The following is a 16,527-nucleotide window of genomic DNA, read 5'->3' as shown; positions in this document are numbered from 1 at the left end:
TGGCTATTTTTTTGTTGTTGTTGCAGTCATCATTGTTGTTTGGTGGGCCCAGGCTGGATTCGAACCTGCCACCTTAGGTGTATGTGGCTGGCGCCTTAGCCACTTGAGCCACAGGCGCCGAGCCGCAAACCCCAGTTTTCATAACCAGTTTCAATTTATCATCTCAGTGGTGCAATGAGGCAGGCTTTATTATCATTCCTACTTTATTTTTGAGACAGAGCCTCAAGCTGTCGCTCTGGGTAGAGTGCTGTGGCATCACGGCTCACAGCAACCTTCAACTCCTGGGTTTAAGCAATTCTCTTGCCTCAGCCTCCCAAGTAGCTGGGACTACAGGCACCGGCCACAACACCCAGCCATTTTTTGGTTGCAGCCATCATTGTTGTTGGGTGGGTCCAGGCTGGATTCGAACCCACCAGCTCTGGTGTATGTGGCTGGTGCCTTAGCTTGAGCTATAGGCACTGAGCCTATCATTCCTACTTTAAAGATGATGTTAATAAGATCAAGAGAAGTCAAATCATGGGCCTAAATCATGGTAAGTAAAAGCACCTGAAATAAACATGCCCTCCAAAAGCTACAAAGTGTTGTAATGTGATGGTAATGATCAGGTTATGGCCTGTATATAAAATACAAGAACCACTTGTGGCTCCGTGAGTGTGGTGTGCCTGGAAAGTGGTATGCATCCATGCAAGAGGTGATCTTCAGGCAGGAAACAGGAACTAAGCAGGCAAGCTTTACCCCTCCCCCCAGCCAGCATTCAGCAAGCACCATGATTTCTGAGGTCCTGTTCTGTGCTAGGCAGTGGACATGGTACTTTGGATATGATAGTGAACAAGAAGCAAGACAATGAGTTCTCTCAGGTCACAGTCACAAGTGCTGAGATGAGGTGGCAGGCTCCTACCATGTAGCAGGCCAATAAAGCTTTAGGGTAGGATGAAGCCAGCAAGACCCTCAAAGGTTTTTGAAATGCTAGTTCATGACCTGTTCCAAGCTGTCCAGGAATCTCTTTTTTTTTAGATGGGGTCTCACTTTGTTGCCCAGGCGGGAGTGTAGTGGTGTAATCATAGCTCACTACAGCCTTGAACTCCTGGGTTCAAGTGATCCTCCCACCTCGGCCTTCCAAAGTGCTGGGATTACAGTTGTGAGTCACTGTGCTCAGCCAAGAATCTCTATTTTAATACCCATTTAGATAATTCTCATGCAGAATCATATCCGAGAGCCACAACTACAGGCAAGCTGGATGGTTTCATTGCACATCCTGGTGATAACCTCTTATTTCCCCCCCCACGCTTTTATTTTATTGTTAGTTTTTTTTTTTTTCTTTTTGAGACAGAGTTTCACCATGTCACGCTCAGTAGAGTGCCATTACGTCACGGCTCACAGCAACCTCAAACACTTGGGCTTAAGCAATTCTCTTGCCTCAGCCTCCCAAGTAGCTGGGACTACAGGTGCCCCCCACAACACCTGGCTATTTTTTTTCCTTTTAGCTATTGTTGTCATTGTTGTTTAGCAGGCCTGGGCCAGGTTTGAACCTACCGGCCCCAGTGCATGTGGCTGGCACCCTAACCACTGAGCTATGTGCGCCAAGCCTCCCCACGCTTTTAGATGAAAAGTTCTACCTTCAGCTCAGCTGCACCATACAGACACACTTGAGCCAGAATATTAAGGGACTGATCTCCACCACACCCCTACACTGGTGATGTAACCAGGAAGACTGGCTCTAAGGTAAGGAGAATCTTGTGGAACATAAAGCCATACTGTCAGACCCAGAAGCCCCTTTTTTAAGAGAAGCCTCTTCATCCAAGGCCACGCTTAGATATCCCAAATTTTGCTTGAACAAGAAAGGCAGCAATTCCTTTACACTAAGCCTTAAGTCCAGGTCCTTTGGCTCTAAATCCTAATGCTAAAAGCTAAAAGCTCTAATGCTTTTTCTATTCTGTATCTCTTTTCTTCTATCTGCAGCTTCTTCAATCAAGATCCATACTGCTTTATTTAGACACACTAGCAGCAAGCCATGTGCCAAATGAACTAAAAAGTGGCTTTTTCTAACCCTGAATGCTGCTCTCTGCTCAGGGCTCTATTATTATTTTGAGAATAAGAATTTTCTTGGCTCCGTGTCCATAGCTCAGTGGTTACAGTGTGGGCTACATACACCAGGGCTGGCGGGTTCAAACTTGGCCTGGGCCTGCTAAATAACCATGACAACTATAACAACAACAACAAAAAATATCCAGGCGTTGTGGTGGGCGCCTGCAGTCTCGGCTACTTGGGAAGCTGAGGCAAGAGAATCACTTAAGCCCAAGAATTTGAGGTTGCTGTGAGCTATGACACCATGACACTTTACCAAGGGTGACATGGTGAAACTGTCTAAAAAATTTTTTTTTCTTATCTGTGGTTGCTTAAGCATTTGGCTTTTTTTTTTTTTTTTGAGACAGAGCCTCAAGCTGTCCCCCTGGGCAGAGTGCTGTGGCATCACAGCTCACAGCAACCTCCAACTCCTGGGCTCAAGCGAGTCTCCTGCCTCAGCCTCCCAAGTAGCTGGGACCACAGGCGCCCGCCACAACGCCAGGCTATTTTTTGGTTGCAGCCATCATTGTTGTTTGGTGGGTCCGGGCTGGATTCAAACCCGCCACCTTAGGTGTATATGGCTGGCGCCTTAGCCACTTGAGCCACATGCACTGAGCCTAAGCATTTGGCTTTATCCAACATCCTAGCAGCATTTGAGAGTGCTTATTATGAGGGAGGAAAGAAAGTCCAGGGCCCTGGGAGCTCAAGGGAAGGAAGAGCCTGAGATCCTAGGGAACATGTGAGAACTGAAGTTAGACTCCAAATGACAGGAGTTGGGGGTCCCTGAGGAACAGTGACTACACATCTTGGTTTGCCTGGGACAGTCCCAATTTATGTCTCCTGTCCCTGGATAATTATTAACAGCATCCTCCCACTGACAAAAGTGTCCTAGCCATACAACAAATGATATGGCTGCCCTAATGATGGAGGAACTGGAGCCCTTCTTTTCCCATTGTTTTCACTTGAGACATTGCTTTGGAAAAGAAAACGACTTCCTGACTCCAAGGCAGTAAGCTCCTTATAAGCAGGGACCGCTTGTGATTTAATTTTTTAATAACAAGAAACCCTAAAGCTTACCATGTACATTAAAATGAGAATGTCTGATAAACTAAGAAATGCCCCAAGATTGAATTTTGTATTCCCAGCACCCATCTGTATGTGTGAATTAATGCTTCCTGCCTTGCCTGCACCTCAGCCACAATTCCCCTCTGGCCAAACCTTAGCCATCAGTATTTTAATGATTGCACTGACATCTGGTGGTTATTTCCAGGTTTTTCTCTAGACCACTCCTATAAGAGATTAATCTGTACACTATACTCTATCAAAGAATACTCTATTTAGCTGAATCCTACACTAACGACGTGACATTCTAATTCATAGCAAGCTGTTCATAGCTGGTAACATATGTGTTGTTTTCTCAAAAACTATTTAGAGGCCAGATGCGGTGGCTCATGCCTGTAATTCTAGCACTCTGGGAGGCTGAGGCAGGTAGATTGCTTGAGCTCAGGAGTTCTAGACCAGCCTGAGCAAGAGCAAGACCCCGTCTGTACTAAAAATAGAAAAACTAGCTGGGTGTAGTGATGCATACCTGTATTCCCAGCTACAGGGGAGGGTGAGGCAGGAGGATTGTTCAAGCCCAGGAGTTTGAGGTTGCTGTGAGCTATGACACCATGGCACTCTATTTAGGGCAATAGAGTGAGACTCTGTCTCAAAAAAAAAAAGAAAAAGAAAAAAGAAACTACTTAGAGACAGGGATGATGCTAGTATGGAAGGAGCCCAATAAAATAATAACTAACATCAAAACTGATTTTTTTTGTATAGGATTTCAGGCTTATGAGGGAGATAACTTTAGATGAAATTATCCTTCTGTAAATACCAAATAGGCCAAAATCATTAAAGTTCTTGATAGCAGTGAGACACAAACTCAACATGCCAGTGCAGATGTGGTAAAATGTCAACTAGAGAAATCTTTATAAACATTGGACACACAGTAAACTGCCTTACTAATACTAGCAATGTCTAGCTAATGGGGGGGGGAGCAGTGGATGGGGAGTCAGAGGCAGGAAAAAGAGCAATTATGAAAGCTATACTTCAAAGTATAACTTTCCTATGTTTTCTGTGTTCCAGAGAGGTGTAAAAAGGAAATTTTTACATATTCAGTCACCTCCCTACATCCTACCATACTTTAACTTACAGGATTACTTCAGAGGTTTTCCTACATTAGACATTTTATCCCAACACACCCAAAAGAGAATACTAAGAATCCTAGTTAGTATTCACAGGAGGAACATTTTTATCACCCATCATCTTCCAAAGTGTCTGTAGGCAAGAAGCCTGTCAAAACCCATGACCTTACATCATTAAAAGCTCAAAAACAGAGAAAAATATAGCTCCCAGCTAGTTCTCATGTCATCAGGAAAGTATCACTAATGAGACAGGGACATTTAAGTAGCCATAATGAATGAGGTATCTGGGTGTCTGGATTATCTCAGACAATGCAAGCTGCTCCTAATTTGCCTCTTATCGTATAAAGTATAACTGAGTCTGTAAACATGGAAGTATTTAACAAATCTTTTTTTATAAGTGGGCCCACCAGTGGTTACCTTTTGTGCTACCCTCCCCCAAGCCCTCTACCCTGCCCCAGTGCTTTTCTGATCAGAAATTGATAGTTACAAAGTTCAGGGTCTTTAAAAACACACCATATACCATGTTGGATAAAGCTGTGCTTTATTACATGCATAATTACAAATCTGTGCTAAGTGAAAATGTATAAAGCAATGGCGACCTGGGTTCAAGCCACACAAAGAAAGGGCTAGATGATCCCATTAACTCTTCTGCCATTGTCCATTTCATTGCCTTTAATATGATTGTTTCTATTTCTTACAATTTGTATAGCACTTATTGTCAAAGTACTTTCCATTCACTGTCTCAGTTTATCCTCACAACAACCCTGTGAGGTAGGTAGGGCAATTGACACTATCCCCATTTGAAGATGGGAATGCTGAGGCACAGAGCGGTTAAGATCTCAAGGCTAGTTAGTAGAAGCATAGGGAATAGAAACCAGGTCTCCTAACTCCCCAGTCCACATCCTTCTTTTTTAGACTACATTGCTCCACTTGACCAGGGAGCAGAACTAGGTGAGCAGCAAGCCACAGCTCTGGTTCAGGCTGTGCCTAGGAAGAGACAAGAATAAAGCTAAGGAAGCACGGTTAAGGGCTGGCAACACTCAGATGTGCTCCGACAGCTCAGCACCATGCTTTCTGTGGAAACTTGAGTTCTATTAGCTTTGGTTAAAGCTAGTTTCTGGATGTCTAGACATTAGCTTTGGTTAAACTTTCACCAACTTTCAGGAATTAAAATGTTGAGTCAGACAGGTTTTCTTTGGCTTCTACAATTGGAGCCAGCCCTGCAAACAAGCTTATTACAGAAATATTCAAATAGTGGCCCATAGGCTAGAACTGGCCCCTCTGATCTCCTGGTCTTACTGGCTCACCCAGCAGGTGGTAGTTTTCTCACAGGTAGAAATGAATGGGCAGAGGTAAGAACAGGAGGCTGGTCTTGGTCAAATGAAGAAGAGTCACCAACATGACATCACCACCCCCCTTAATGTATGTGACCAAGGTGCTGTTAGGCCCACCTCCTTTCTGGCCTGTACCTGGTTAGCAGCATAGCTTCAAAATACAATTTAAGAGAACAAAATATTAAACATTTTTTCTTGAATGGAATAAATTCCTAATCATTACACAGTTCCAAAGGACCAAATATATAATAAAAAAGTAAATACATACTTATATAAAAATCTGAGTACTAAAAAGGCAGGGCAATGGGAGAGAAAGGAGTGAAAAGTGGGGACAAAGTGAAGTGGAAGAAGGAAAGGGAGAGCTCTTGAAGGGTAGTACATTTTTGAGGTACCCCCAGTATGATAGTGAGGCAGAACCTTCCCATCTCAGGCCACACTCTCTTCCCTATCTTCCCAGCTGTCATTTCACTCCCTAAACGCTAGACTGCCCCTGAACCAAAAGATCTGGACTAGCAGATAATAAGGTTTAGCCAGAAATACTTTATTTATCTGCCTTGAGATGCTAAAGTCCTTGGCATTGCCGACAAGTACACTGGCTTTAGCACTTATAGAGGAGAAAAGCCCTGTTGGCGCCATCAGCTCAGCAGGATCTTTCAATCTCTTCTCAGGATGATTCCCTCCCTCTCTTAAAATCCACATTCAAAACAATATGCCTGTAAAAACCAAGAGAAATCTGAATCCAGGACGAGGTAGAAGAGAAAGAGAAAGAGACAGAGAATAAGGTGGGAGGGAGGAGAAGGAGAGAGGAGGAGAGGGAGTGATCTTGTTAAACTCTCATATTTTTATGTCATAACATACTGTTTCTCCTCAAAAAGCCAAACTTTAGGCAAGACATTATTCACTCAATGAGTGTGCACACAGAGGCTGAAGACCCTTTGGCAGGAACTTAGAGGTAGGAATTTATGACTGCAAGATTGGGCTGGGTGACCTGATAGGTTCCATCCAAGAAACATTAACTCCACACATCATATACTTTCTTTTTTGGGTGATTTGGCAAAATCAGACTATACCATGGAAAAACCAATTTTGTTTCCTACAACTGTTCAAAATTTTACCCAGATACATATGTTTAGAGATGAGAATGTAGCCAGCAAACTTTGGGGTAGTAACTTAAATTTCCTAGCACCTAGTATTCTTGGAATTTCTCTCTTTGGAGCAAACACCTGAAACTGAAGTAGAACAGAGTGCAATGATCATCCCATGTCCACTACACTAATTGAACTTCAACTTTACACACCTCCCGAGCTGTGACCTTAGGAAATCTCGCCTTTTTCTTTTCATCTAATAAAGACATACTAGATGGCTAAACTATACAGATTTTTTTTTAATTTGCTATCAAAATTCTGGACAATCTTCTTAAAGCTTTTCATTTAGGAAATGGCAACAGATGCTACATTCCTTCCTGAGCAGATATCTTGGGTCAGCCCCTTCCATAAAACTAGGTTTTCCTTGGGCTGAAAGTTCCTTTGAATCTATAGTTTGCTTAGAAATCCTGGCCTTTTGGGGGGATTACTTGACTTCCCTGAGGCACATGAGCAAGCACTTTATAAATGCCAGCATGTGTGGCATGGGGTAATGGGATGACTTTCCTTCCATCATCTTAAACCATTCACATGTTTTCTTACCAGGGCTCTTCCACAGCCATAATTTTCAATTTCCTCCCCAAAGGGAACCCAAGCAATCCCAGAGGTGGTTAGAAAAAATCAAAGTTTTAGAACACTTAACTTCAGATATCTATTTTTTTTTAAAGGACTCAATATTCTACTTCCCATTTATCTTCTAAATTCCTACTTTTTTCTCAGGGATTTTAAGAGCTTAATACCTGCATACTACCACAAAAGCCTGCATTTGGCTCTGATCCAGTGCAAGGAAACCAGTTCCTTACAATACAATGTGATGTGTTATCAGTAAGTACTTTGGAAATACAAAACTTACTGGCCATTTCAAATTCTCAACATTGTCTTCGATATCATTATTAAAAACTCAACTTCAAAAACAGCACTGTTTGTGACTTTTCAAAAAACAAAAATAAAAGATAGTGTGGAGTAACAAGTACATCTTCCTACTCATCATCTAAGAAATCAAAATCAAGACCCAACCTCAACAAGTAACTGAACTATTTAAAACATATGCAATGGTTAATTTCCATAATTAACTTTATTGCATGCTATTTTTTTTTTTTTTTTGAGACAGAGTCTCACTACGTTGCCCTCAGTAGAGTGCTGTGGCATTACAGCCCACAGCAACCTTAAACTCATGGGCCCAAACGATTCCCTTACCTCAGCTTCCCCAGCAGCAGGGACTACAGGCACCCTCCACAACGCCCAGTGATTTTTTTTGTTGCAGTTGTCATTGCTGTTCAGCTGGCCCAGGATAGGCTTGACCTGCCAGCCTCAGTGCATATGGCAGGTGCCCCACCTCCTGAGCCGTGGATGCTGCCTTTTTTTTTTTTTTGAGACAGAGTCTCACTATATCACCCTTGGTAGAGTGCCATGGCATCACAGTTCACAGCAACTTCAAACTCTTAGGCTTAAGAGATTCTCTTGCCTCAACCTCCCAAGTAGCTGGGACTGCAGGTGCTGGCCACAAGGCCCTACTATTTTTTGGTTGCAGTTGTCATTGTTGTTTGGCAGGCCTGGGCCAGGTTCAAACCTGCCAGCCCTGGCGTATGTGGCTGGTACTCTAACCTCTGAGCTACAGGCGCTGAGCCAATTGCATGCTAAATTTTTGAAAACATAATTAGCTTCCCTCATACCTGAAAAAGTTCATAAGGTCATGGTTATGGATTACCTCATAGCCTTAGACCATACTAAGTCCCCATTACTTTATCATTCTCATATTCAAATAGAATTAACCTGGTAGAACAATGAATGTATACTATGCTCTCATCTTCCTATAAAGGGTTTAGATTCAGCCTTTGGTGCCAAAACAATTGAACTGCTTTGTAGTTGAGTCAGCAAATTAATCGTTTGCTCTGCCAGCTGGAAAATTTAAAGTATCATCAGTGTAAGATTATCTACAAGAGGATATCTGTTTTGAGGATCATACTACCTCTACTCCACAACAGGGCTGAGCCAGGATGCTGGAGCCAGAGAAAGAGGAGAGCATTGGAATATATTTCTAACCAAACATCTAATTAGAAATGATCTTTTAAGTTGCTGTTATTTTACGTTATCAGTTCCCTGCTTTTTCTCACTAACGTAACTAATCATGCATTAACTGTTTCAGCTTCTTTAAATTGAAGATTTGAAGATGCCAAATATAGCAGTGAGACTTTTATAAATCTATAGACGCCTTTCATGGCTGGATGTCTACCAGATATATTTCCTTAGAAAATCCCAATGCTGTTGAAGCACTTATAAACACTTTCCTTGTATCAGACAATTTTCATTTCTAATACCCAAATAGTCTAGCCTCACTCAATTTTAAAATCACAGACTATTAATATCCAGTCTTTTGCTGTTGAGGTATGTGGCCATTTGAGTCTACTGACAGACCTCTCTACACTGGCTGTGTTTGTTGCTTAAGTATGTCCAACTACTAAACTGGCAATGGCAGAACATTTTCCTTTACCTCAAGACAAGGAATCCTGAATGTCTAGATACTGAGCTAGCAGTTAAGTAGAGAACTATAGCCACAATTAGCCAACCTTTGAGGCAAACCACATGATTGGACATATAATAGATACCATACACTATAGCTACTTCTAGCATATACACTACAAGGATTCCTGAGAAGCGGAGGTTAATGAATGAGATTTATCAGGAGTGAGGTATCAAGGGGATATTATCATTCTCTGGTGGGCCACTCAGTACTTAGCATCTACAAAGTATACCTTGGCACAGTGTTATCTGATTTCTTGAATTTATTCTCTGAAGTAGCACCTTAACACTGGCTCATCTGTCTATAATCAAGAACAGCTTAAAAGAAACAAAAAGGCAAACTTAAGACACCCTCCATATTGCTGCTCCACTATGAAATATGACCAAACTTTTCATTGCCATCAAATACAGAAATAGTAACTTTCCCATTTTGCAAAGTTTAGTAGGGAAGGACAACTAATAAGATGGGTATTGAACCAGAAATACACAGATAAGAACTTTGATTTCTACACAGTATACAGGGTGTTCAGGCAAATAATCTCATCTCATATTAGAATCAGTGGCATGGAAAGGACAAACGATATAAAGTTACCGAGGCATGACTATAATATAATATACCCTAGAGAGCTATTTTTTCCTTTTCATTAAAATGCTAGAGTGATACATTCGTAAGGAGAAACTCTGGTGATTGCCTTGATATTTTAAAGTTAAAAATAAAATAAGCCTTAGCTAACCAGTTCTGAGCAATAAAAGAATTCTAGATTTTGGAAGGATAAGAACTAGGGATAAAAAGTCCTAGAATCAGGCATCGGAAACTTTTAAACAAGGTACATTAAGGTGTTTGGTAGGGTGGTTGGTGTGTGAAGCCAGGGGTAATATACCAAGTGACTGCTGTTTCTGGGCTAGAAGGATGGTGGAAAGAGCTGGGAATGGATTTGTAAAATGAGCCAGAAAGAACTCCCACTTCTGGCAGTGAAGCCTCACTGCCATGGGCATCCAGGGCAAAGATGGACGCATGAAAGCAGCAACTGGGCCATATGGCAAAGCAAAGGGCTGTGTGTCATCTCTGGTCCATGTGCGGTAAGACTGCCAAGTCTTGGTTTATAATTTAACTAGCCCTGGGAGTTATTTTTTTTTTTTTTGTAGTAGGAATGATTGACCAGGCATAGTGCTCAATCCCAAAGAGAGGATTCAGTACTAAGGAATAGGAAAGGGAACAAAATGGAGAGAGAGTAATTGCACATGGGTCAAACTATAGAAAATGAAATAGTGGTCAGAATGATGATGGTGGCTCTTTAATTCCACCAGGTGTCCCTAGAGCAGCAGTTTCTCAACCTGTGGGTTGTGACCCCTTTGTAAGAATGAAAATACATCCTGCATATCAGATATTTACATTACGATTTATAACAGTACCAAAATTACAGTTATGAAGTAGCAACGAAAATAATTTTATGCTTGGGGGTCACCACAACATGAGGAACTATATTAGCGGGTCACAGCATTAGGAGGCATCAGGAAGGTTGAGAACCACTGCCCTAGAGTATGATTTTTTAAAAAACTGCAATAAAAGTGGTAGGAAATTGAGATACAAGCACCTTTGGTATCACCAGGCCTTGTCCATACCCCTGGGTCCTAGGATGGCTTTGCATTTTATTTAGAATTCTAAGGATTCTCAAGGGAATCACGGCTGCTTATCCTGTTTAAACACTTTGAATATATTTGAAAGTATCCCAAGCTTAATTCATGCTCTCAGGGACAACACTGGCCTGTTATATATACTTAAAGCTGAGGGGTGCAATGAGTATCCAGTTATTTCAGTACTGGTGGTCTTTAAATAGGAATGCATGAGAATGCAGATGCAGCTCTGAATCTTCCCTGGTTTACCAGTATGCAGTCTAGACTTGGTTCCCTTTACTATTCTTACATATTCCAGAAGCCTAAAGCACCATCATTCATGGAGGTGGCATCTGGGTAAGAGGATTAGTTAGGATCTCACAAAAATGTGAAATTCCTAGTCATTGACTGCTTAGAACTTTACTGATCATTCACTTCAAGGAAGCTGGAAGAAATCATTCTTTGCTACGAACAAATTCATGGCAAAGTCCTTGTCTACTAACTACCAAATACCATCCGAAAAATTACCCTTCTTGCAGACAAGGAGAAAGCTGTATAACTTATCTTTGTGCACTTCAAAAGAGTACCAGAAACAAGCAAGCTATAAAAGTCAACCTCTCTAAAGTCTTTTAGGAGAGATTAACCAAAGCAGCATTGTCTTATAATCAGAAATTAAAATTAACATATACATACAAAAATAACAAACTGATAATGCTAATATTGTAACAGGAACAAGAATAACATTTGAACTGAATCTTCACAGTCTAGAAACACCGTTACTATTTTCCTTCTGGCTTTCCTTTCTGTAGTTTGAAAAGCAAAGCCCCTTAGTTTACAAACTTCATCTTCCACCAATGACAGATCCCCAAAGAGTGACTTTTTCATCAGTTTCCTGGAGGCTATAGTCAGGACGGTTGTAATTTTCTTGCATAGTTTTCAGTGATTGCATATTAGCTAACAATTAATTTTAAATTAAAAACAATCTTTAAAAAACCAAATAGAATTAAACTATAGCAATCTTGTTTGCTCTGTCATGAAATCTTCCTAATGCAATATCACAGAAGCCTAACTGTATTTTCTCCTAAAGAGAAGATTAATTTCCAGAGATTATGTAGTGCAACTGGTTAACTTGTAGGAAAGAGACAACACACTAATATGACTTCACCATCCAAATATGGCAAATGTGTTTTGGGTACCCAGTTAACAAAATATATCGATGGTCTGCAATGTCCTTCCTGTTTTATATCCAGAACAATCCTATGATTCTAGTTGAAGAGAATGGAATCAGGATCTTGGTTTGCCATCTGTGCTATATGCTTTAACACATCCTTTTTGGTAATGATTCCAAGCAATCTCCTGAAAGACAAACAATACAACAAAAATAAATCTGCAATTAAAATAGCATTCCCAAAGTGACACACTTATCTTCCTCAGTCCTTTTCAACTCTGTCTTTGACCACTATCTACATTATTGACAGGAGTAGGATATGTGCCCCAGGCAAATGGGACAACATATGGGTGCACGTCTACTCTAAGTCTCCGAACTTGCAATTTTTTCTGGTTTAAATATTCTCCTCTACATAGCTGAATCTTACTTAGCTGCTACAGCCTAGTCCAAACACCCCTCTTCCCAGAATACTTTCTACAAGCCAGCAGTAACTCTGTTCTTAAAGCAATGGCATGTTTTATGCAGGCTTCTTCCATGGCTCTTATCTTCTTGGCTATTGTACTATAACCACTGATGTGGTCTCGCCTTTCCTACAACACTGCACACTCCTTGAGAGCAATGAAGGGTCTTATTCATTTTTGTGTGTTCTCAGAATCTAATGGTATTTCTTCTTACATGGAGTAGGGATTCAGTAAGTTGAATGGATCAATTAGGGAAAAGTCCCCTTACTCATTTAAAATACTGCAAGACATCTATTACACCACTTAGAAGTTTCAGAGGAGGGTGAAATTCTTTTTTTTTTTTTTGGAGACAGAGCCTCAAGCTGTTGCCCTGGGTAGAGTACCGTGGCATAACAGCTCACAGCAACCTCCAACTCCTGGGCTCAAGCGAGTCTCCTGCCTCAGCCTCCCAAGTAGCTGGGACCACAAGCGCCCGCCACAACGCCCAGCTATTTTTTGGTTGCAGCCATCATTGTTGTTTGGCAGGTCCGGGCTGGATTTGAACCCACCAGCTCAGGTGTATGTGGCTGGCGCCTTAGCCGGTTGAGCCATAGGCGCCGAGCCGAAATTCTTATATAAATGCTGGATTAACATACTATGTTAGGAAAAAATCCACCCCTCTCTCCAGCCTGCCTTCTTTTTCAATAAAAATAGCAGAGCTTTCTTTACTGGATAAGACATATCACAGTAAGAAAAGAGCCTTGGTCTTGGGAATCAGAAGACTTGTGCTCAAAGTCTATATCTCTACTATAATATTTACTAACTGGGGACCCTATAAATCATGCGACCTCATTGAAACTTGGTTTTCTCATCCTCAAATAATAGTAACAAGGAGAGCTTAAGGACCAAATACTACAAATATACTACCTGCTACCATTGTAATTTGAATACTGTCTGTGCACAGAACACAGATGATTTCTTTGTAGGGAAGGAATTTAGTTATTTATAATGTGCAATTAGCAGTTTATATCTCAAATATACATTCTTCCCCAAAGTCCTTTTCCATTGATTATAGTAAGAGAAATACATCCATCTTCACCTTAGAGCTTCAAAAAGGCCTGAAAATGCTACTAATATTCATTTCTATTGGGTTCTCCTTTTCTCTCTTTACATCATCTTTTCTCCCATAATCCGATTTGCCTTCACCCAAGATTCGTACCCATTGTGTGTAACCAGGCACTGCCGTAGTCCCAGCTTGCGGAAGATATCCACTACGATTTCCATGGGTGTAAGGTCAGTCACAGTGAAGGGGCTGAGATCAAGGATATTCCGAAGCTTCAGGGTGGGTGGTGTGTACGGTGGCATTGGAGGAGAATGTTCAGTGAAATAAATGATGGAAGTACTCACGACCCCATCCTGTTTCTTTCGAGCATTTTCTGTTTGAACAGAAGGAAAAAGAAAGTTGAAGGTGGAAGTGCTAATTCTATCCTTCTGGACCTTAACTAGTCCCCTCTTCCCTCCATCTTCCCCAATTTCATGTATATATATATCGATTTCTATCCTTCTGGACACTAACTAGTCTCCTCTTCCCTCTGTCTTCCCCAATTTCATGAATATATATTGAATTCCGCACTGGTTTCCATTATCCCCTTTCTGAAATCCTTACCAATTGAAATAATGAGATCTCTTCGGAGGACAAAGCCGACAAGTCTTTGGGACTCCCGGGACACCACCACTGGAAAGCCACTATATGTGGTTTCACTAATTATGGTCTCTATATCTTCCACAGTCATACTGTCCTGAGTAAGAACAGTCAACAAAGGATCGTTTCTCCGGGGTTTCATCACATCCATTGCCAGGGTCTTATGAGCAAACTCTTCTTTGGCTTCAAGAAAGGGGTATCCATTGAGACGAATGTGGGCATCATAAATGCCCTCGCGCCCAAGAGCATCTGCTACCCACTTGCTTGTCATGGCTGCAGCCATCAGAGGCACGATGTATTCCAAACCACCAGTCAGTTCAAACATTATGACAACAAGAGAAACAGTCATCCGAGTTACCCCACCTGTAAAGAAATAAGACACAGGCTGCTGACATCAGGCAAAGTAAGGATTCATTATAATTATGGGTCTATCCAGGAAAAGCTGACTTACCAGAAACAATGCTAGAATGGGGTCTTATTTGTAACTGTGAAGACCCCAGCAATCACATTAAAGTAAGGTTACAATGAACAGATTTAGATTTCTCAAAACAGTATCTGTAGGATACCATCTTATGCAAGCTCTAACAATTATGGTCACCTTTGAAGTACTCCCCTTGGGAAGCTATGCACCAATGCCAGCACCCAGTCCACCCTTCAAAGCAATTTTGGAACTCTCCTGGAATGACCATCAGAGCTGTCATCACACCAGGTCTGACAATTCAGTTTGTGAACTTCCCACCCTGTGCTTATATTGGAAGCACTGTACAAACAACTCAATAAGGTTTAATAACTTGGTATATCAGTATCTCACAGCTATGTTCATGTTGAAATGTGGCAGTATCTTTCTGAATGGCATTCATTATTGATGTTGTGTATTTTTGTGTGCTATCCAACAACAGCTCTAATAGCCATTCCAGAAAAAGAGTTCAGAAGTTGCTTTGAAAGGTGGACTAGATGCTGGCCTCAGTTTATACCTTTCCAAGGGGCATACTTTGAACATGACCATAGTGATATTCAGGAATGAGGTATGTATCACTTTTTCTAGGATGAGTTTGTGAACTTAATTGTCAGACCCAATATATATTTATTCATTCGTTTGTTGCTTCTTCTAGTAGAGAAGTGACACATGCCCATTGTGGAAAATTTGGAAAATATAAAACAAAGTCATTATCTATAAGCTCACTGCCTATAAATGAGCACAGTAAAATTTTGAATGACTTTTCAAGTTTTTTTGTGAAGAAACATACATTCTTACATAAGTGAGCTCACATTATATGTTTAATTCCTTACCTTGGTTCCCTCCTTATGTTGGAAAAATTCTTCATATTATTATAATATTTATTTAACATCATATTCAACGATGTTAACTATACTAACATCATATTTAAAGACTGCATAGTATAACACTATATGGACGTACCATTATTTACTTAACCGGTCCCTTACTGTGGAAATTTAGATTGATTCTAATTTTTTGCTCTTACACCATGATGTACATTCTTGTGCAAATACTTTGTCCAAATTTCTGATTATTTCCCCAGTGTGAGAGAGTAGAATTAGCTTTCTAAAAATGCTTGAGAGATGGCAAACCCAATAGGAAATGAACAATCATTTTAAAAATATGGCAGTCAACTGTGTTACATAACCACGCTTCTTTTACATGTCACTTGAGTAGCAACTTCTTTTAACTCAATGCAAACACTACTCACCTAAGCAGGCTGCAGCCCCAACCATTGCATAAAGGCCAGGGGTGATACAGTCAGCTCCCTGACTACACCAGCTATTGAAGATGGCCCAGTCATGGTGGTAATAAGCTAGTTGTTCCATTCCTACTCCTAGAAGTCGACCTGCTATAGCACCAACAGCCATGCTAGGGATAAAGAGGCCAGAAGGGATCTGCAAAGAGAAAGCAATAGATGGTTAGTTAAAAACAATGTGATTGCTTGGCATATGGTAAGGTCTAAAGGACTGACACTCTGCAAAGCAAACAGGCCAATGACAATTTAACTATGCACTATGCTAGCAAGTGGCTGTAGAGATTTGTGTAACACTACAGAGACTAGAGGTTCTCCAGGATGTGCAGGCAAAGACGACTGCAAAGAAGCTTACCCTGATTCAGGGGTCCATCAGGCAAGAACCTGAATTCTCCAGACCAACACAGAATTGGAGGCAGAAATTGGGCCTTTCCCAAAGAAAAAGGAAAATAGATGGAGTTTCTCATATATGCAGACATTTCTACTGATTTTGAATTCTTATCAACAACAACTTCCCTTTATTAACTATCTCGTATGTTCTATGTTCGATGCTCTGCATATAAGATTTATAGGTTCTTTATAACAATCCTGGAGGCATGGCTC

General features: G+C 41.0%; 1 protein-coding gene across 1 annotated transcript in view; it reads right to left on the bottom strand.

Annotated features, from left to right (window-relative positions):
- Positions 1 to 10,785: 10,785 nt before the first annotated feature.
- Positions 10,786 to 16,527, bottom strand: part of CLCN5 (chloride voltage-gated channel 5) — a 191,338-nt gene continuing 185,596 nt past the window's right edge. The window contains exons 10-13 of the mRNA XM_012811278.2: positions 15,880 to 16,066; positions 14,135 to 14,533; positions 13,688 to 13,904; positions 10,786 to 12,216 (exon numbers count right to left, since the gene is read on the bottom strand). Coding sequence (XP_012666732.1) covers positions 12,126 to 12,216; positions 13,688 to 13,904; positions 14,135 to 14,533; positions 15,880 to 16,066 — 894 coding nt within the window. The 3' untranslated portion in view covers positions 10,786 to 12,125. The remainder of the gene's footprint in view (positions 12,217 to 13,687; positions 13,905 to 14,134; positions 14,534 to 15,879; positions 16,067 to 16,527) is intronic.

This window comes from Otolemur garnettii, unplaced genomic scaffold (assembly GCF_000181295.1).
Source record: "Otolemur garnettii isolate 467f Iridium unplaced genomic scaffold, OtoGar3 scaffold00153, whole genome shotgun sequence".
NCBI classification, from domain to species: domain Eukaryota; kingdom Metazoa; phylum Chordata; class Mammalia; order Primates; family Galagidae; genus Otolemur; species Otolemur garnettii.
This window is presented reverse-complemented; position numbering and strand designations above follow the sequence as displayed.